The sequence below is a fragment of the Ochotona princeps genome, chromosome 8, assembly GCF_030435755.1.
Source record: "Ochotona princeps isolate mOchPri1 chromosome 8, mOchPri1.hap1, whole genome shotgun sequence".
NCBI classification, from domain to species: domain Eukaryota; kingdom Metazoa; phylum Chordata; class Mammalia; order Lagomorpha; family Ochotonidae; genus Ochotona; species Ochotona princeps.
Window position 1 is genome coordinate 12,955,766 of NC_080839.1, and position 22,235 is coordinate 12,978,000.

General features: G+C 46.1%; 1 protein-coding gene across 1 annotated transcript in view; it reads left to right on the plus strand.

The window, feature by feature from the left end:
• The window catches only part of ACOXL (acyl-CoA oxidase like), a 312,000-nt gene that overhangs the window by 235,488 nt on the left and 54,277 nt on the right, over positions 1–22,235 (plus strand). Inside the window, exon 16 of the mRNA XM_058667609.1 lies at positions 14,061–14,148. Within this exon, the coding sequence (XP_058523592.1) occupies positions 14,061–14,148 (88 nt within the window). The remainder of the gene's footprint in view (positions 1–14,060; positions 14,149–22,235) is intronic.

Here is a 22,235-nt window from a genome sequence, read left to right on the forward strand (position 1 = left end):
AAACTGAGCCCTAGCCACACTGATCAAGAAAAAAGAGGTTAACACACAAGTTGGCGATATCAAGAATGAAAAAGTGTACATCATAAAATACACCATAGATATTATAAAAGAGAACCAAAGCTGAGTGCTGTGATCAATAATGCACATAAATTTATGAACTTGGGATACATGATTGAAAAAGCACGACTCTCAAAGTCTGACAAAATGTAGATCTAAAATCATCCATTAAGTGTATCTGATTCATCATGGAAACATTCTGACCAAAAAAGTGCCCATTCTAGACCATTTTACTGTTAATTTCTATGAGTTATTTAGTGACAAAATAAAAATAGATATACATAAAACTCATTCAAAACCCATTGATTGTACCAAGTACAGTACAAAGAAAAGTTACAATCTTTTTCAAGAATACAGGTGACAATGCATAAATATTCATGGTTGATTTCATCAATATGTAAAAAATGAAAACACAATCAAGTGATGTTTATTCTCAGGATGTCCAATTAGTTTAACATTCAAAATCTGAATCAATATCAAAATTCACAAGATTAATACAAATACTTATTATGTAATGAGGACTTTTTAAGATGAAGTCAAATGCAAGTTCATGATAAAAATTCCTGCTTGGGCCAGGTGCGATAGCCTAGTAACTAAATCCTTGCCTTGCATGCATTTAAGATCCGATGTAGTTCGTATTCTGGCTACTCCACTTCCAATCCAGCTCCCTGCTTGTGGCCTGGGAAAGCAGTCAAGGACGGCCCAAAGCCTTGGGACCCTGCACCCGCGTGGGAGACCCAGAAGAGGTTCCTGTCTTCATTTCGGCTTAACTCAGGCTATTGTGGCCACTTGAGGAGTGAACTAGTAAACGGAAGATCTTTCTCTATTTTCTTCTCTCTGTGAATTTGACTTCCCAATAAAAATAAGTAAATCTGTAAAATAAAATTCCTAGGCAAGGTGGGCATTTGTCTTAGCAAGAAGGCATCTGTTCAGATGGCCCTGTCACGTATGAGTACCTGGCTTCAGTGCCTGACTTTGCTTCTGATGCCAGCTTGCTGTGAAGGTGGACCCTCGGATGCACTAGTCATGGCTCATGTAGCTAGGTTCCTGAAGCTGGCTCTTGGCTTGGCCCTAGCCATTGCTGACATTTAGGGAATGAACCAGTGGATGAGAGAGCTGTGTCTGCCTGTAGCTTTTTCTACATATTCATCTCTCCTCAAAAAAAAAAAAAAATCTTGACATTGAAAAGAATTTCTAGTTTCCTCAATTTGAAAAAGTACGTTAGAAAACACAAAGCAAGACAAAAACAAAATCGTTATTGTTAACATCATGTCAAATTTGGAACTATTAGAAGCTTCCCTCCTAAGCAAAGATGACAAGGCAAAAATGTCTACTCTTACTACTTTGATTTGATATGGTTCTGGAAGGCCTAAGCAGTGAGGAACACAAGGCAAAAAGATCACCAAGGAAGAAATAAAGCTGTCTGAATTTGCACATCACTTAATTATTTACATGGAAAATCTAAAAAGAAAATTTACCAAGTGAAAACGTTATCAGAACTAAACAGTGACAAGTTGGTTGCTCTACAAACATAAAATTTTTGTCCTCCCTAGTACAAATGCCAACCATGACCTTGGAGACATTATTTGCAATACATGCATCTGACGAAGTGCGTTCATCCAGAGCATATAAAGTACACTTACATTGCAATATCAAAAAGACACAGTTTAAGAAAACAAGAGAAACTTTAAAAAGATACACCATAAAAGATAAAAGGATGGATAATGAACACATGAAACTTGGCATCGTCTGATTAGTCATGAGGGAAATAGAAATTAAAACCACAATGAAATACCACAACACACCCACTGAAGTGATCAAATTAAAATGATTGCCAGCACCTGGTTCTGGCTGTGATCCAGAACAACCAAAACATTCACCGTTGCTGGTGGGTTTAAAATGGTGAGAGCTTCTTTGCCAAGCAGTATGATAGTTTCTTAATGGTTAAATATGTCTGTCCCAAAACTGAGCAGATAGCTGCTCCACAGATCGCTGGTGTTGAGAAAGGAACACACGTGTTCACAGTGGTCGTCAGCTTTGTCAGTGTGAACCCAAGCCAGGAAGCTGGAAGTCAGTGTTTGTGAGCACAAAACTCGATGAACCGATGGCAGTGCAGTTCATGCAACGCAGTGCCACTTAGCCACAAAGAGGAAAATCCAATGGCTGCATTTTGCAGTTGTATTGGATGAAAGCAGCCTGGTGCCAGAGTTCACCTGTGTGCATCCACGGGCGTGATGTTCAGGAAGGTGAAATGAATACATGGTGATACCCAAGGCTCTGCTTGCTTGGGTATGGAGCATGCTCTACAGCGTGACGTGTGTGAAAGAGCATTGAGCTGCAGAGTTCAGATTCGTGCATGCAACAATTCTGATTGTGCTTTTCCTATCTTAATGAAAACATGTTCAGACATACCTGAAACAGTGCTTCTCAGCAGTTAGAGAGGCTGCTTGTATCATAGGCACTTCGTGTTTTCATAGAAGATATTGGAAACAGGATACCTCGGATACTGGATGGGGAAGAAGTAATGGCCAGTGATACCTAGACTTCACCAAAAATTGGTTCTGAGCCAGCTTTCAACATCACATGCTGCCCAGCAACATGGACCCCAGAGAGTGTGCGTGGTCTAGGCCAGTGCCCAGGGTTGTAGATATCTGATAAGAAGTGGGCAGTGGAGGCTGGCCCCAAAAGCAGGCAGGTGGGCCCTAGGGCGTGTGGGCATTGTTAATGCTGGAAAGGTTAGACTCCAGGAAACAGGTTGGTCCCTGGCCAGGTGGTGAGGAAGGGATAGTCACCCAGATGGGATAAAGGGACAAGACAGAACCCCGTTTCAGAGACAGGCACATTTCCAGGGCACATGGGACAAACCCTGAGCTCTCATATTGTTGAGATGACATTGATGTAGCTTCTTACATCCTACCTATTGCTGAGTTTGACTTGGTGTGAGTGACTTCACAGTATCTAATTCCTGCTAACAAGTGGATCATGGAGTTTCTGCCATGGCGAGAAACAGTCCTGAGCCCAGTGTTCAACCACACAGCCAGCAGCCTGCCGATGGGACCAAGAGCAAGGAATGGACCAAGTTGTCAGGGCACACCCTTGATGTTGCTGCACCAGTTCAGTAGTGACACTAGCCCTCCCACCTTCAGCAGCACATGGGTAGGAAGGGGGAGCTTCTGCCACCACAGACTGAGCTGGGGCAGGGCTGTCCATTCAAGGAGAAGGCATTGAGGACCTGAACTTCACTTAGTTCCTGTTTTGGGTTCAAACCGCTGTGAAGGCAGTGCCATTCCTAGCCTGACGTGCTGCCTCCTTAGAGCTTTGGTGGGAAGAACTGAGAGCTGCTCCTTGGCCTGGAGTCCTGTGGAGTGCCCCTTGGCTACCTGCTCAGGATGTGTGGCTCCCAGCCCTGTTCACCAGCACCTCCAGCGGTCCATCAGACTGATTTTGCTGTTGTTTAACCCTAGGGATCAGCTCACCCCTTACTTACAATGTCCTCAAACCCCTCTCCTGACCACATACACAAAAGCCCACAAGTCTTCTTGGTATTCTAAACTATGTGTTGGTTTCACAGTGCCTACAGCCAAAAAAAATCTCAGGCCCTTTAGTGGCAGTGAAATAAACAAAAATGTCCAGTTGACACTTCGGATACATATTTTTTGAAAATTAAATAAACTGTTAATGGGGGGAAAGACCTGCTAGTACTTTTATTTTACTGACTAGGTCCGTGTTTGGAAAGTATCGCTCCCTGCGACTCACGTGTGCCAGGCACAGTTCCAGCTCCAGGGGTGTGAAAGTGGCTAAGGCGTAATCCCTTGTCCTTGACAAACTCTCTGCCTGGGAGGGAGGGCTGGCAAAGTAGGGGCAAGGGGCAGAGCAGAGAGGGAAGTAGGGGCAGAGGAAGGGCTACCCTTCTCCATAGGTTGGACTAGGCCCATGGGCAAGGGATGACCCTGAGAATGGAGCTGTGTGCTGAATGATAAATGACGGAGAGTGTAGTTGCCCAGCATCTCCAGGCTGCTGGTGGGGCTGCAGCCTGCAGGCGTGGGAAGGTCAAGGAGCCCCTGACTCGTGCAGCCTGGGCATCAGGCCATAGGCATCACAGCTGACAGAGTGGAGAGGGGCAGATGAGAGAGGAGACTGCAGTGGGAAATAGGGACCATGGCCTGATCGCAAGGGGTCATGGGAAGATCTTGCTGCAATCAGTGCTAGCGGGAGACTATCCACTCACAGTGCCTAAAGGTCCAGATGAGTGTTGAGTGCAGCCCAAACAGAGGTAGTTGTAGGAGCTGGGATGAGGGTGCAGTTGGGTGTGGGACCCTTTGACAAAGAAGCCAAAAAGGGAGGCATTGTGGGGGAGGGCTCTGACTGGCACGTGGGGGAACAGGGATGCTATTAGTGGTGGTGATGCAGGCCCGAGTTGTGAGGGTTGAGCTCTCCATGCCAGTTGCCTCCTCACTTCATTCTCCCCAACACCCCCACCACCCACCCTGGGAAGAGGTGGGCCTTTCACCCACAGTCCGCAGGAAGTCTCTGCCACCTGCCTCCTGGGCCCAGTACCAGCTGAGCTGCTGCAGAGAATCAGGAAATGAAGATCATGAAGCCAGATTTCTTTCCCCTATTAAATGTACATTTCCCTGCCGTATGTCAGCTTCAGGCAGTTTCTAGGCTCCATAACACAGGCTCTGGCTGAAGGTGAAGATCATGTTATTGAAACAAGATCTTTCTGGCTGAGCATGTGCCAAATGCATGCCTTGGTGCCTGTAAAATCTATTTAAGGCCTCCTGATTTTTCTCCATGTACTCTTCCACTTACTAGAACAATTATGGGGGCACTTTGAAAATGGGAAGCTGTGAAAAAAAAGGGAGAAGGTGTCGCTGTTTGTTGACATTATCTGTTGCTGGGAATTACTGAGATCAACTTCAGGAGTGCAGTAGGTTTCAACTATGCACTTCGAGACCAAAGAAAAGGGTCACCCAACCATTGCTTTCTATTCCAAAGGGCTATGGCATGAACAGCAGACTCCACTTGACCTGAAACGGGAGAAGGAGGAGACATTGAAAAGCAATCAATTCTGTGAAGAGAGTCCTTGGCTGAGACCCTACTGACATCATGTTCTGACAATCCCAGCAATATGGCAGCTTGTAACATCTTTAAAGACAGGTCAGGTTCCACCTGTGCAGGTTCCTTTCATGGGAACTCTTGCTTGGGAGGAGGTTGTTGAATCTCCCACCAGGGAGATTTGCCTTGGGGGTATGTCCCCATTGCCAGAGCCCAGAGGGCGGCGTGTGTGGACACTTCCTGGGCAGCTGTACAGTGAGTGATTGGCTCCCCCTTCACAGCCTTCACTCTCTCTTACTCCACCCCTATGTCCACCGCTAGGATCGGCAGCCCCCGTGGAAGGGGCTACCTTCATGTGGTTGTTGGATCTGCTGGTGAGCACGGTGTTGTGCAGGGTGCTGGGGTGGTCACAGTTCTGCCCTAGACAGTCCTGCTCACACTGTAGCCTGGCAAGGCCTTCTAAGGGAGAGCCATGGTAGGATTTGGGATCCGCCCATGGATCCCCTGTTGAGGGAACAGCTGGGAGACTTCCCAGAGAAGGTGGTCATGTGGAAAATGAGGGCATTCTAAAGGAGAGAAGTTCATGTTTAAATATCTGAAGCCAGAGAGAGCATCATGTAGTCTGGAAATGGACATGGCTCAGGAAGAAGGGGAGGCAGGTGTACATGTGTCCGCATGTGTATGAACTTGAGAACCTTTTCTATACTAGATGCTGCTGGCAAGGTAACATCTCTGCTGCCATGGGCTAGTCTGTTTAGCCCCAGAGACCCCTCTGGGAACAACTGTGTATGCTGAGCCAGCTCTGCAGGAGCCTGGGCACCAGGAGTGCTGGTGGAACCCTCTTAGTCCCATCATACTCCCAGCAGCCACATATGCCTGAATTCCATTGAGTAGCACCAGACCCTGTGGAACTGCCAGAATAGCTCCCTAAGCAGGGCATGGGCATGACACATGCTCACCGCATCCCTGTTGCTGATTCCTCCCTGACATCACATGGCTCATGATTTTTGCATGAGTTTCTCTAGGAGGATGTGTTGTGGATCAGCACACACCTCCACAGACAAGGGCTGTGTCCTCACCTCCCGCTCCACCCTGTGGAGTTGCAATGTGCTACCTTCAGGTGTCCTGAGATTCAACTGACTTTGGTGCAGAAATCATCTCCCTGGGCCTCCAAGACCAGATGAGAAGCTCACCTCTGGCTGTTCCTCTGAGACCCTCAAAGCAAGGACACAGTTCTGGGCCGTTTGGAGGACATGCACTGCTGGTACTTGTAGTGACCAGGGTGGAGCTGGGATGGGAAGCGTGTCCGCTGCCTCCTTTCTTCAGTAGTCCCTCTTTCTCAGATGCAACGGGAAGTTGACCCCGTCTGTCTTCGTGTCTTATTGTTGTGGTTCAGGTGCAAAGTCTGGCTAAGAATCCCACTTGCCCCAATCAGAAATCTCTCCATGAGCCACTGGCTGCTCCATCTAATCAGTCTTGCAGCCTCTGTCTGGGGACCGGCCAGCACCTGCCCATCAGTGCAGGGGGATGGTGTCAGCTTTTGGAGATACCACTGGGGGTGGAGACTGGGACTGTTCTCCCAAAAGCCAAACAGAGGAACCACATCTGCCTGGGGAAGGGAAGGGTGGATTTAAAGAGAAAAGGGAGAAATGATCTCGGTTGCATAAAGATCAGTGATAGAGGAAGCCATTGAATTAACCCAGGACAAAAGAACAAGCAAGAAGAGAAAGAAAGAGAAATACAGAAATTAAAATATGGAAGAAGAAGGAAGAAGCCAGAAAGACCAAATAATAAAGAAATACAGAAGTTAGAAAAAAAATACAGAAAAAATGTAAAGGTGGTTAAGTAAACCCAGAAAAAAAGTTGAAAGAACTCACCTAAGAATGACAGAGGAAAATCTAGGTAATGGGAAAAAAAAATAGAAGGACATCAATAGAAAAAAAAAATAGAAAAACACAGAAAGAAAAATAAAGATACAAGAAGGTGAAAAAAGCAGCTAAAGTCCACACACAGAGACACACAGGAAAGACAGAAGGCAAACAGGAAGACAGACAGGAAGGTGGTGATGGGTTGAATGGTGAGGAATGGCCCCTCCTGCTGGGGGTCACATCCGTGAGGACGTGGTGAGGCCAGCTCGGAAAGACACACAGAACAGCTTCCGGGGACTGTGCAGGGACACAGCCTGGGGCTCGTCCACACTAGTCCCAGGGAAGCCACTCGGAGGTGTGAGCAGGACCCAAGCATTCTCGCAGGTGTGTCTGCCAGGACCCAGAGGGAGGTGCCAATTCTATGTCCTGGGAAGTCTGGGCCTGTGACTTTATGAGTGTCACCCACGGCCCCTGCAGACAGTGGGAAAAGCTCCCAGCAAAGGAGGGGAGGAAACATTCATTGACCTATCTATCAGGATGTGTTTAGGTAACTGCATGTTGTGTTATGCTGTGTGTTTCATGGGTTTTGTTTAACATATGAGGATACTTCAAAAAGTTAGCACCAGCTAATTCTGGTGCAGAAAGAATTTGAAATTGTTTATGGTATTTTCCTAACACTTTTTTCATGAACTTGTTGAAGATCCTGCCAGTAGCACCTGAGTCTGTCACAGATGGTGGTGTCCCTGCTTGCTGAGGCTACTGGGCAGGACTGGGTTCTTTTCCTTCTGATGGCATTCACAGTGAGATGAAAAGGGAGTGGGTAGATTTAACAATGACTGTACTAAGGGGTGGACGTATGGAACTCCAGTGCCATTCCAGACTCCAGCTTCCCACGCCCACAGGTGCACAAGTAGTGATGATTCAGCATTTGTCTCCTTGGTACCTGTGTGTGGAGACCTGACTTGAGTTCTGAGCTCCTGATGCAGGGGCCTAAGGACTTGAGCCTTCCTTCACTGCTTTCCCAGACCATAAGCATCAAGCTGAATCAGAAGTAGAGCAACTGGGACTAAAATTAGCATCCAAATGGGATGCACGCATTGTGGTCGAAGAATTAGTTTGCCACACCACAGCATCAGTCCCCAGAGTGGAATTTTTAATTTGCTGCCAAAGACAGGAATGTGGAACTATACCTACGGTGACATTTTCAATTCATTTGACTGAAGGTCCTATGCTCAAATTTCTGCTCATCTTGTTTTAAACTAAAAACAAAATAAGTAGCCCATAGAAAAGGCATTGATTACGAGGCAGGGGTGAGGGATGGACAGGAGAACACCTGTGGATCTGGAAGGCTGTGAGAATGTGTGGGAGAAAGACCCTCGTGGCAATGAGTAAATGGAATGGACAGTCCGAGGCCGAGCCCAGGGTGCTCCCAGTTAGGGAACAAGAAGGGTAATTGCCAAGGGGACCCAGAACCCATCAGGATAGCTGGGAAGCATGTTGCTGGGATAAAGACACAGGTAGGGCTTGGAACCCAGCTGCTACAATTGGGAAAACTACCGCAGGGGCTTTCACATGGCATGGTGAGGACAAAATCCACATGCCCCATGACTTAGGAGATGAAGGTGGTCAAGGCCAAGGTTGAGACGGTAGAAGAGGACCAGCTGGGCAAGAAAGACCCAAGCTGCTGCCACCTGTCCTGTTGAATAAGTCATGATCGGACTGGGATGCCTTCTCAGCGGGTGGAAGGGGAGTGTATCAGCTATGATGCTTGACTGTAGGTGAGAAGACAGGTGGGCAGCAGAGGCATGAACTACATGTAGCCCTGTGATCCATGCAGGACCTCCCTTCCTTCCACTCTCATGTTGTCAGCTGAGCCATATCCCCCCCAGATGATGGCTTCAAGCCTTTGCCCCAAGAGCCTGTGAGTTTGACCTTATCTAATAATTGTCTTTGCAGATATACTCAAGTTAAGGTGAGATCCTACTGCAATAGGGTGAACTCAGTGAGGGTGTTTCTAACAAGAAGAAGAGATTCAGGGACAGCCACAGGGGAGGCTTGGACCCCTGGGACTCTGCAGCCATGCAGCAGGAAGCCAAGTGGTACAGAAGCCAAGCTGGAAGGGACCAGAAAGCCTGGCCCTGCTCACAGCTTGACCTTGAACTCCCGCTTCCAGAACTGTGAGAAAGGCAACTTCTGAGTGATTGGTATGTGTTGGCTTCTCCCAGCCGACCAGCTCCCACAGCCAGAGCATAGCTGAGCTCCAGGCAGGTAAAGGGCACAGGGACCAAGTCAAGTGGCACAGACCAGCGCAAGCCACCTCTGTGTCATAAAAATAGAAGCTCTCACAGAAGCTCCACAAAGCAGATGGCTGCTTGCTGCTGGCTGTGGGGGTCCCACAGCTAACCCTGGGAACCAGGAGGAAGCCAACATGCTGGGAAAATACCAGCACGTGTGTAGAGGAGTGAAATGGATGTTTTGAGGTCTGACTGTTGTTGACAGTCCTTGTCCATACTGTTGGGGAACTGTGGTTTTGTATTTTCAGCATGTTGAAGTCTTTATTTAAGGGTGGCCTGGGCATTTGATTATAAAGAAAACTAAAGTTATGTCACTGTAAAAAAAACAAAAGGAAAAGAAGAAAGAGGGAAGGTGGGAAGGAGAGACACTGGAGTTGGAAGTATCATTATGCTCTTAAAACTATAAATATGAAATCCATGAAATTTGTTTCCTTTACATAAAAGTAAAAAAAATCATGCAAGAGCTAAAAATATATCATATATATGACTCATATATGCTAAAATTCACCAATTTTAAGTACACAATGAATGAATTTGACATACACGTATGTTCATAAAACCAGCACTCCAAATTAAATTCTCAACATTTCCATTACCCCAGAAAGTTCCTTGATGCCACTTCACAGTCAGTCCCTTCTCTGGCCCTGTCTCCAGCAAAACACAAGTCTGTTTTGCTATTGATTTGCCTTCTCTGCAAATTTAATATAAGATGGAGTGGCCGAGTGTGCAAGTCTTTGAGCTCTGGCTTCTGTCACTTGAGAAAATGCTTTTGAGAGCCATCCAAGTTGTGGTGTGGATCTATGGTCTGTTCCCTTTTGCTCTGAGGCAGTGTTCCTTTGTAGGAACCTATACACTTGGTTAACCTATTAACCAGGCTGGAAGATACGAATTGGTTTCCATTTGGGTTATTATGAGTAAAGCTTCTATGAACATTTTCATACAAGTCTTGCATAGGCATATGCTTTTATTTATCTTCCAGAAATACCTGTAAGTGGAATGGCTGAGTTCTATGGCACGTTTATGTTTAACTTTATAAGGAGCTGCGCAGCCGTTTCCAACATGACTGGAACATTTTACATTTCCACAATGATTTCTAGTTGTTCTGCCTCCTCTCTGACTCTCGGTATGGCTAGTCTTACTCATTTTAGCCGTTCTGGTGGGTGTGTTGTGGTATCTCATTGTGGTCTCAACTTGAGTTTCTCAAGTATTTTTCATGTGTTTATTTGTCATTCATTTATCTTTAGTGAAGTGTCTCTTGAAATTTTTTGCCTTCAAACTCGATTTTGTTTGCTTACTATTATTACTATTACTAGAGTTTGTTTACTTTTAAAGTTCTGTGCAGAAGTCTTGTAGTATATATGCAACTTGCAAATGCTTTTCCATAATCTATTGGCTGTCTTGCTATTACTTCAGAATGATAATTTTAATGAAATTCAAGCTGTTTGTGTCTTATCTTATTGATCTTTACCTAACCCACAGCCCCTTTGGTTTTCTCTTATGTTGCCTTTCAGAAGTTGTGTGGATTTAACTCTTCCGTCTAGATCCACAGTTCACTTTGACTTAACTTTGGCATGTGTTGTGAAGTGGGATTGAACTTAACTCATTTGTTTTGGCATGCAGATGTTTAGTTATTCTGACGCCGTTTGTTGAAAAGACAATTTTCCCCACTTAATTATCTTGGTACCATGTCAATAGTCAGTCTAACATTTTTGTGTAGCTCTGTTTTTGGACTCTCCATTTGATTGGTTCCTTTCAATTATATCTCTATCCTTGTGTTCACTGTAGCTTTGGAGTAGGTCTTGAAATCGAGTAATGTGCATCCTCCAAGTCTCTTTTTATATCAAAATTGTTTTTGATTCTCCTAGGTACTCGGTATTTCCATTAAAAATTCGCAGTCAGCTTGTTAATTTCTAACACACACACACACACACACACACACACACAGAAAGTTTGCTGGGATTTTGACTGGTTATTGTGTTGAATCTATAGATCAGTGTAAGAAGTGACATCTTGGTGGTGTTGAGTTTCCTGACCTGTAACCACAACGCTTCTTTCATTTTATTCAGGTAGTTCTTTTAGATTCATTTTGCAACATTCTCTCGTTTTCATGTGCAGATCCTGTATATATCTTATAAAATATATTCCTTAGTGTCTCATACTCCTGTATCATTTAAAACGGCATTTTTACTTTTGAGTTTAATTGGCTCACTGCTTAAATATGGGCACATAATTGATTTTTGGATATTAGTCTTGTACCTGTGACCTTGTTCGATTGCTTTATTATGCAAAAGTAGCCTTATCATACCAAAGGCCTTCAAAAAGTTCTTGGAACGTGTGCATTATGTTTTAATTACACTTTTCATGAGATTTTTGAAGTACCCTTATATCTATGCTCTCCAACTCAGAAGGGAGTTAAATTTTCATAAATTTATTGTGAATTAAAAGTACTATAAGTCAAGAATGCATTAAGAGCCTGGCGTTGTGGTGCCACCAGTAAAGCCGCCTCTTGTGATGCAGGCATGGCCTGTGGTTGTCAATCTGTGTCCTAGCTACTCCTCTTCTGTTCCAACTCCCCGCTGAGGACGTAGGAAAACAGCAGAGGATGCCCACATGCTTCAGCCCCTGCACTCATGGGGAGACCCAGATGAATTTCTTGGCTCCTGTCTTAGGCCTGGTCCAGCCCTTGCTGTTGTGGTCATTAGGGGAATGAACCAGGGAATGGAAGATTCTCTCCTCTCCCCCTCTTTCATATGAATAAATAAATCTTATATTTTAAAAAATCCACAAAGCAGTGTTTTTGGTTAAAAAAATGCATTTAACATATTTACTGTACACATGCTTAGAACTTATATCAGCCTGTAGTTGGCAGATTTCTCTAACACAAAGCCTGTTTACAATATGGTGTGGGAAGTCTATAAACACACAGATGGACATTTTGTAGACATGATGGAATATGAAAACATTTAACTCAGCATCCAAAAGTCCCTAGCAACACAGGACACTGTAAAGTCTTTTTTTTATATATGAGATTTATTTATTGATTATTTGAAAGATTTACAGAAAGAAGAAGAAGCAGAGAGAATGATCTTCCATCCACTGGTTCACTCCCCAAAGGGCCACAGGAACCAGAGCTGAGCTGATCCAAAGGGAACCAGGAACTTTCTCCAGATCTCCCCCATGGGTGAAGGGTCGTTCTCTGCTGCCTTGCCAGGCCATAAGCAAAGAGCTGGATCAGAAGGGGAGCAGCTGGGGTACTAACCGGCTCCAATATGGGATGTCAGTGCCACAGGGCATTAGCCTGCCATGCCACCACACCAACCCAATGTGAAGTCTTTGTTGTTCTGTTGATGGTCACAAGGCTGACTGGGAATTGTGGCTGCTGCCGCCCAGTGTCTCAAGAGAAGATGGTACTGCACGTCCCTAACCTGAGAGGTGACGTAACTTCACAATCCAAAGTGTGGTTTCTAATGACTGCTTATGACATCCAGCCACTGTGAAGTCCAAAAGCCGCAGTTGGAGGCATCCAAAGGCAGAATCCCATCTGTGTATTCCTTGGAGTTTTCTCTAATCATGTCTTCTTGAACGGAGACAGCTTTGGCTATCCCCATCGAATTTATCTGCCTTAAATTTACCTTTTCTTTCACCTTACTGTCCTGACTAGAACCTCCAGGAGCATGTTGAGATGTGGTGATTCTGGGTGTCTGCATCACTCAACCTGCTGTTGGCTAAGGGCTTCCTGAAATCCCCTGTAGGGAAAACCTGACTGTGTAGATCCATTGGAGGTGCTTCCAGAAAAGAAGGGGGAATGGATATGGGCAACCACCATGAGAAAGATGGTCCTTCCTGTTTGTATCTTAGCTGTGTGTTGTTCTCTAAAGAAACAAGTATGTCTTTTAGTGTGCAATGTGTCGACACTAAATGTGACCCTTTGTGGCTGTGCACCTGGAGCAACAGCCTGTGCGTTTGGGATTATCAGGTTTTGCCTGAGAACACAGTTGCTCTCAGTCCATTGGGAGGCAGTGTGGCCTATGGTTAACAATGCATCCCAATGCAGTGTTGGAACAATTACTCAACCTTTCAGTGTCACAGTCCCTGCAAAATAAAAGGATCAACAGTAACCACCCTCAAGGCTTTTGGCAACTAACTTCTTTTGGTCAAGTAGTCTGCCTCAAGCCCTGCCCTAAATGACTGTCCCTAGCCGACCTCTGAGTCCACCTCTTCCTCATTGAGGTGTGTTTGCTGATTCCACTCCTGTTAGAGTCACTTCCTTCCTTCCAAATAATAAAAAAAGGAGGAAAGATGCTCCTTTCCACGGAGTGAAGGAAAGACCTTCTAACACAGTGACCCTGCAAAGCCACTCCTTGATAAATAAGGGACATAAATGTACAATGGGTCCTGTTTCCTTGTTTATGTTAATTCCTTACAATCAAGGCTACTTCAAAAGTTTGTGGGAAAAACAGAATTGAGTTTGGGGCAGGGATTGTGGAGCAGGAGGGGAGCCACTGCTTTGAGTGCCAGTTAGCATCTTCCTGTTAATGTACTTGGAAGAGCAACAAAGCATGGCCTAGATGCTGGTGCCCCTGCCAGCCCTGTGAAAGACCTGGATGTGGGGCTCCTGGCTTTGGTTTGGTGTAGCCTTAGCTGTTGCAGCCATTTGGGGGGGTGAGGCAGCAGATGAAAGACACCCCCAACTCTTTCTCTCTCTGTCTCTGCCTTTCAAATAAGTACAATAAACATTTTTTTAAAAAGATTTTCATCCATGGTTCTTCCATCACTTTGACAGGTGATGACAAAAAAAGAAGACTTCTTCAGCGCCTGGAACTCCTGCCTGCACCACGTCGCCTCCCTGTCTCTGGCACACACTCACAGAGGTCAGTTGCTTCTCATTGACCTTGGGTGTTTGGGGGGCTCTGGATCTGCCTGTCAGCTGGAAATGCAGCTCTGCGGAGAGGAGTCCCCATACCCATGTGGGCCCTTACATGCATCTAGGGCCCCAAATTCCTCCAAGAGCCTTGATGCTTGTCATAAGCCAACTCCCTACTTGATGAGTGCACTAACCAGATGGCACACACACAAAGCCCAGTGCTAAATCCACCAGGACCCACTCAGAGCCTGAGGATCACCACTGGCACTGGGCAGGGTAGTCAGCAAATGCCTCTGTTGCCCAACTGCAACCATCGTTGTACATCAACCACTGCATGAACAGGAGGGTGTGATGGGGCCATTGCCTAAAGCATTCGAAGACTGTAAACCCAGTCCTCCGCTTAGGAAAAAATGGCTTCAGCCTCTTAAAACAGGGAGTGATGCTGCTCTCCTGGCCACATTTGGAGGAGGTATTGGTTGTCACACCTGAGTGTCAGTGAGACTGGAGGGTGGAAGCGAGGAACCTTGTCAAACATCTGATTGGCCCAAGCCAGTCCCCCAGTGCAGACTCAGCCAGCCTCAATGTCAACGCAACTGAGACTAGGAAACTTGAATATTCATTTTTGCCTCAAAAGACCAAAATATCAAAGTAAAAATGAAACCTTGAAAACCTGATAGGATTCATAATAAATTCTCCTTAAAATTATAACTTTAACTCAAGGATGCTGGCTCCTACTACCTGGGGGAATGTATAAAAAAGGCCCAGGTTCTCACTGAGGTTGTTTCCTGTGCAAAATTGTCTCCTCCCCTCCCTTCTTCTCTCCTCTCCTCTCCTCTCCTCTCCTCTCCTCTCCTCTCCTCTCCTCTCCTCTCCCCTCCTCTGTCCTCCTTTTTGTTCCCCTCCCCTTTCCCTCTCCCCTCTCATCTCCTCTCCTCCCTTTTTCTTTTCTTTTTGACATTTATTTATGTGAAAGGCAGAGCTACAGAGTGAGAAGGAGAGACAGAAAAAGAGAACTTCTACCCACTGGTTCACTCCCCAGATAATCACAACAGCCAGAACTGGGCCAAGCCAAAGCCAATAGCCTGGCTCCCCACGTGGGTGGTGGGAGCCCAAGCACTTGGGTCATCTTCTGCAGCTTCCCAGGCACCTTAGTAGGGAACTGGATCAAAAGCAGAACCTCCAGGACTTAAACTGACTCATATGGGGTGTTAGCATTGCAGGTGGCAACTTAGGCCCCCATGCCTCAACCCTGCCCTCTTGGCAGGGTTTGGTATCACACAGAGTCACAGGTGACCCAGGCAGGGCAGGGCTGGGTTTAGTCAGTAGCACAGCCAGGGGGCGTGGCTTCTAATGTGGCCAGGGGTAGAATTCTCAAAGTCCATCAGGAGGCAGGGCAGCTGCTATGCCTAGCAATCCAGAGTGCTTGCATCACACTCAACTTCCCATTCCACCACCATCTTCCCTCCCGAGTCAGTTCCAAAAGAGCAAGGCACATGGCTAAATGGCCCTTAATTCACAGCTGCAGGAATACTCCGCACGCTCAAAGCTCTAACAAGAGCCCGGTGAGTGAGTGGCTTGGGTCAGATCCGTGTCTTCCTTTTCTTTAGGAACCGGCTCTTGGGACCTTGGTCTGGGGTGAGCCTCGTGATGCAGGCTCAAGCACAAGGGCTGCAACGAGTTTTTAGTAGGTACGGGAACCCCACAGGAATGTCGACTGGGGGGCCAGGCTTTTCACACAGGGTCCACCCCCTGAACTAACCATAGTCACATTCACATCCCTGGTGCTGAGCCCCTCTTTCTACCCCCTGGGCCAAAAGTGAAGGAATGGGGAGAGGCCCCCGGGGATCAAGGACAGGGCCCCTGACTACAGGACATGCAGGTACAGGATTGGGCTCCCCCATTTACAGAAGTAGAAGGTAATTTATCTGCACACTCATGGAGTATCAGATTCAAGGCAACTGATTCATCTTACTTCAATTCAAACTGATATTAAGGCCAGAAGGACGATTGATTTGTCACAAATCAAAATCCAACTGTTGAATCATTGAGAAGCACTCCATTTCTTCAATAGGGAAAGTCTCCATTTGTGAGGCAAGTATCCCAAGTTTGTGAGAGAAACTGGCATTGCAGCATAGTCGGTTAAGCTACCAATTGTTATACCAACATCCTTTATCAAAGCACTGACTCAAGTCCCAACTGCTCTGCTTCCAGGTTGGCCTCCTGCCAGTGTACCTGGGAAAGTATTAGAAGATGGCCCAAGTCCCTGGGCCCCTGCCACTCCCATGGGGAATCCAGAGGCCCAAGGCTTCCAGCTTTCATCTGGACCATATTTGACTATTGTGGCCAGAACAAAAAAATTCTCTTTCTCTCTCTCTTTCTCTCTCTCTCTCTCTCTCTCTCTCTCTCTCTCTCAGGCTCTGTGTATATGTGTATCATTTTGCCTTTCAAATAAAATTTTTTAAAGTTTGTGAGAAATGGAACTACACAAAGTTGACTTGGGTACAAAAAAACTTTCAAGTTCGTGCATTTGGAGGAGTTTTCAAAAAGTTTACAAAATATGGACATTACAAAGAGGCTAGTGTAAATGTAAAAAAAAATTATTCCAAAACAAAACTACTTTCTCCTTCCATTTTCCCAAGAATGTGTTGAAATATTTATGTAGGATTAGGTTATAAAGTTCAGAGCAGGTTGCACTGTGCAAGCAAGCTTTGGCCCTCAGGCCTGACTCAGGGGCCAGTGGCCACCATGACCTCTGGACCCTGAGTCCCCACAGCCTATGTCTTGCCCTGGACTGTCTCAGTGCCTGAGCATTAGCCTTATCCTTGAACAAGTGAGTTCAAACCAGTCCTCCCTCTGTGGCCAGCTTGCTTTCTCCTGGCTTCTCTGTATATGAGGGGGTCTTCAAAAAGGTCATGGAAAATTCTTGGTATGGATTGAAAGAATAATTTTTGTATTAAAATATATTTATCTTTTAAAAAGATTTATGATTATGTATAACAAGTTATGTTATGAATGTTATATGTTGTGTATAAACCAAAATTGAAATGTCAATGAGGTGGTCACAGAAGGTGGATAAGAAATCGCATTTACTTTTACCATATTGGTTACTCATTACTATGTCAATTAATTCCATAATGATGTAAATTTTTGCTGATGGTATGTTGGAGCTTTTAATTGATTGGGATGATACTCTCCTGGCTCTGTCTTCAGACCAGAGAGGGTATACCTAAGAAGCCGTTGAACTTGACTAGACAATAAGATGCTGGACTCTATGTTTGGTATATGCTTGCAATGGGGGAATCTCAACTGAACTTGAACTGTGGTTATGCAACAAGGTGGAGGAATCCACCATGGTGGGAGGGTTTGGGGAGGGGTGGGGAGAATCCCAGTACCTATGAAACTGTGTCACATAATACAATGTAATTAATGAATTTAAAATAAAATTTAAAAAAAAAAATGCAACAACAACAACAAAAAAAAAGATTTATGATTTATTTGAAAGTCAGAATTACAGAGAAAGAGAGAGAGAGAGGGATCTTCCATGTACTGGTTTACTCTCCAGATAGTCACATCTTTCAGGGGTAGGCCAGGCCAAAGTCAGGAACCAGGAGATTCTTCCAGGTCTTGCATGTGGGTGCAGAGGTTCAAGCACTTGGGACATCTACTACTTTCCTGGGCCATTAGCTGGACTGGAATTGGAGCAGCCAGGACTCGAACCTTCTCTGTTTGGGGATGCTAGTGCCACAGGCAGCTGCTTAACTTGCATGCTGCGATGTCTGAGCTTACCTTCCAATTCTACTTTTCATGAGGGTAAGTTATAGGGACTCCCAATGAAAAGCTTCTCAACTTTCAGGGGTGCAGTTCAGTATCAAAAGGGGAGTCAGCGCTCACTGGCTTCATCCTGAGAAACAGGACAGTGAAGCTACCCGAGTCACTCAGCCGGCTTCCTGGGGCATCACAGAGCCTGGTGGAAGCGTTGAGGACACAGGCTCTGCAGTCGGGTCCCGTGATGTGTAGAGCCTGGCCTGGCCTCTGCCAGCTGTGTGATGATCAATGAATTACTTAACTTCTCCAAGCTGCAGTTTAATCCTCATTCTGACTATGTAGACAGCATGTTATCCACCTGTGGGGCTATGGAAAAATTAAATGAGATGATATTCCAGAATCTTTACTTAGCACCTGCTCCATCGTTAATGGTCCATGAAAACATTTTATAATCACTTCTGTCTGAAAACCTTGGCTTCCATAACCCAAAAAAGCAGTGTAGACTTTTGTTCTTTAAATGGAGAGAATGAACTGTGTTTCCGTAGTGTAGTGGTTATCACATTCGCTTCACACATAAATGGAGAGAATGAGGAGAATTCAGTAGGATAAGTGTCAGTCATAACATTGCCATGGCACAGAACTCTAACTTCACCCAGAATCTGTTTTAGGAGTGGATACCTAGAGTAGCAAAAAAAAAAAAAAAAAAAGACTGTTTTCAGGAAGCTGGCCTCAGGTTCAATGTCAGATCAAAAGGGTTTGGGTGCATAAAGTAACAGGGGAAGAAGAATCAGCGCTGGTTCAGTGACAACACTCAGAAAGTCCCAGAATGTCTTGAAACACCCAGATCTGTCTCTAATGAGGAACTCTTTCTGGAGGCAGAAAGGGTTGTAACGATAGGAAATGCGTGAAGCATGCCGGGGCCAGGAAAACTTTAGTCACTGCGCCACTGCCTTCAAGTGCACACTCCCCTTAGCAGAGATCCCTAGGGAGCGTGAGTAGAAGGAGCCCATCTGTCTTTGGTGACCAGGCCCAGATGTGGCCTTCAGAGACTTTCAAAGGCAAGGTCCCCTCAGGAGGCCAGAGAAGGATCAGAGTGTCGAGTGCAGAGAAGAAAATGAACTCTGAATCCAGCTGCTTTTATTAGGAACAAATGGAAAAAGCCTTCTGGCATCAGTATCGGGTTGTCACCTGACGACCAGGGAAAACCATGTTTGAAATAAAAACGTGCAGCCATCTCCAGCGGCTGCTGCAGTGGGATGGAATGCTTACAATGATAAATGGGTATTTTTCTGGGATGCACGTTTTTATCAAGCCCTGGAAAGAGCAATTCTGACACGTGGTGCTATCTGGATCCCTCAGGGATTACCGGTTCTGAAACTCAAAAGGAGAAATGAAGCCCTTTGATTAAATTACGCCCACCCTCTCTAACAGCTCTGTGCTGAGTCGCCTCTTGCTCCTCTCGCTGTCAGAGCTGGCGAGTAGCTCTCATTATGCAGTAGGAAGCTCCCCTTCTGCTTCTTTACAAAGTGACTGATCGTTTAGAGTGTGCTCGGGAAGACCCGGTTGTAATTATCGTTAGAATCTGTAATTGTGTGGATCTCTGCCTGTGGAGGATTAATTTCAGACTCCTCTCAAGGATGGATTTGTTTTGAAACAGGACTTTCTTTGTTCATCAAACATGATCACATGCATTATTAAAGCACGAGGCACGAGTCCTGCATTTTCTCCATTAGTTCTTAGTTCAGTATTCCTCCTGGGATCACTGTTTTCCTTCCTGTGATTAATGGGGTTATTTTTCATTCATCCTGCACTCACCTTAATATCGCCCTGGCTTTGGTATTCGTCTTCTAGGAAATTATGATAATTCACTTTACCACCACTTTGAATGTGTATTGCATACACAGACTTAGGGCACAGTCTGTAGGGTGGGGGTTGGAGGAGAAGGAATGGTACAACTTTAGCCAGAAGTCCGTGTGAGTCTGGGTACCTATTGTACCTGTGGTCCCTCTTCCTCTCAACTATACAGATGTTAGCCAAGAGCCTCTCAGTTGCAGGTCAAGCCTGTCCTGGAGTGGAACCAGCAGTCATAAGCCAGCGCATGCCATTCTTGGGGGACCTACTTTTTGGTCATGCTTTTCTGCCACTGCTGGAGGTTGGGGTGTGGAAGATGGGGAGGTGAAAGGAGCAGAGGGACCGTGTCCGCTATGAGAACCTGTGTGTCTTCTTTTTCCGTGGGCCCTCAGCTGCTGGCAGGATGAGCTGTAGTGTGGTCTCGAGGTGACCCCATGTAGGTGTTGTGAAGGAGGGAAGGGGAACCCCCACTCCTGACTTCTTGTCTTTCTAGCACCCACTCACTACCTGTGTGGGTGGTGCAAGCTGGCAATGGAGTCCAGGCTGACACATCCGCTATCATGTCTCGGCAGACCCGGCATCTCAGAGACTCCGGCCCTAGGGAAGGAGAGGAAGGTCTTAGATTTGCATTCCTGGTCCCATTCACACGGCTGAACCCCAAGCGTGTAAAGTACATCTTACATCTCAGAGTGCAGGAGGACCAGGAGCCGCTGGGTGAATGGCTGTCTAAAATGTACTCATCTTACTTACTGGAAGGCAGAGAGAGAGAGAAGAGAATACTCACTTACCATTTCACTCCCTATTACTGCAGGAGATGGGGCTGAACCAAGGTTGAAGCTGTGAGCCATTCGGCTGTCCCATGTGGGTGACAAGGATCCCAGGACTGAGGCATCATCACCGCCTCACGGGGTATGCATTAGGAGGACACTGGAATTGGAAGCAAAGCCAGGACTTGAACTAGGTACTCTGATGGGAAACGCCCATCTTGCCTAAGATGGCCGAATCTGAGTCAGTGCTTGCCAGAGTCCTGGAGTCCTGGATCTCTATGGCTTCAGTTCTGAGAAACCCAGAAGAGACCAGCGTATGGGGTAGAGGTACGGGACTGGAGAAGGTGCGTGTTTGCCTTCTGGCTGCACTTGCACAGCATTGCTTGGTGGTAAAGTGGTGAAGGTGAGGGCAGGTGCCTATGGAAGCAGACTGTTTCAAGCATGGTGATGCTGCATGATGATATCCGGCCAACAACCCACTGTGTCTACCTCAGTGGCCCCATCAGACAATAATGGAGTGAAAATTCTTACCCTTGACGGCATCACAATGCCATCATGCAGTACCTGCTGACGCTGAGGGAAGCACCGTGGATGCGTTGCCAGGATCCAGCCAAGCACATGTGGTGGTGTCCAGTGCCCCATCCTGAGTCGCGATCATGAGCAACGCTGTTGCTGTTTGTAGATTTACCATCGTACACTTCCTATGATTATCACAGTTGACTGTGAGGAAGTCTGCTGTGTGACACCAGCAGCAGTCTCCCACAACTCAAGGTCACCATGTTTTTAATTGCATCATGAGGCCACATAGAAGAATTACCCTGTGATGTGGAGGTCTTTTAAGCCCACTCCTCGCTATTTGCACAGTGATGAAATCGCCTGACAATGCAATTTGTGGTTCCTGGAATGTGTCCCCGTTGTGTAGCGATGCATGGCTTTAGGAGCAGAGGCTTCTTTGTGCCAACATAAAGAATGGCTCTTGAAAAAAAGAAAGAAAGAAGGAAATTTGATTGAACCGTTACAGTCTGTAAAAACTTAGCAGAGCATGCAGCTCTGCTACATTGGTTCTTAACTTTGTGCCACATCAGCAAACACACACCAGATAGGAGCTAGTTTAAGAATGCAAACTGGGACCAACCTTGTGGCACAGCGAGTTAGGCTACAGCCTGCGATGCTGACTTCCCAAATCCGAGCATGCCACTGCCCATCCAGCTTCCCGCTAATGTGCACGAGAAAGCAGTGGAACATGGCCCAAGTACTTGTCTCCCTGCCATCCATATGAGGACCCAGATGGAATTCCAGGCTCCTGGCTTGGGCCACTGTGGCCATCGGTGAGTGAAAAGTGAATGGAAGATCTTTTTTGTGTCTCTCCCTTTGGAACTCATTCATGTAACTAAATCTTTAAAAAAAAAAAAAAAGGAGTGCAATCCACCTGGCATTATGCCACATTCCTACCTTTCTTTGGAGTGCTGTGTGGAAGTGAGTCCACCATCATTCAGGTGGTACCTGTTAGTCATAATTCTGGGGTTTGCTCTCCAAGCTTAGTCATCTCCCTGTAGCCATGAACTTGATCTTTAGGTTTGTGTCAGCAGGGTCCTAAGACCTGAGTGCTATGTCCTTCAGGAAGAGCCTTGCAGACCCCAGCTCCCAGCATTTGGGAGCTATCCCTGGAGAACACTGTCCTCAGATTCCCTGCTAACACTCCTTGAAGAAG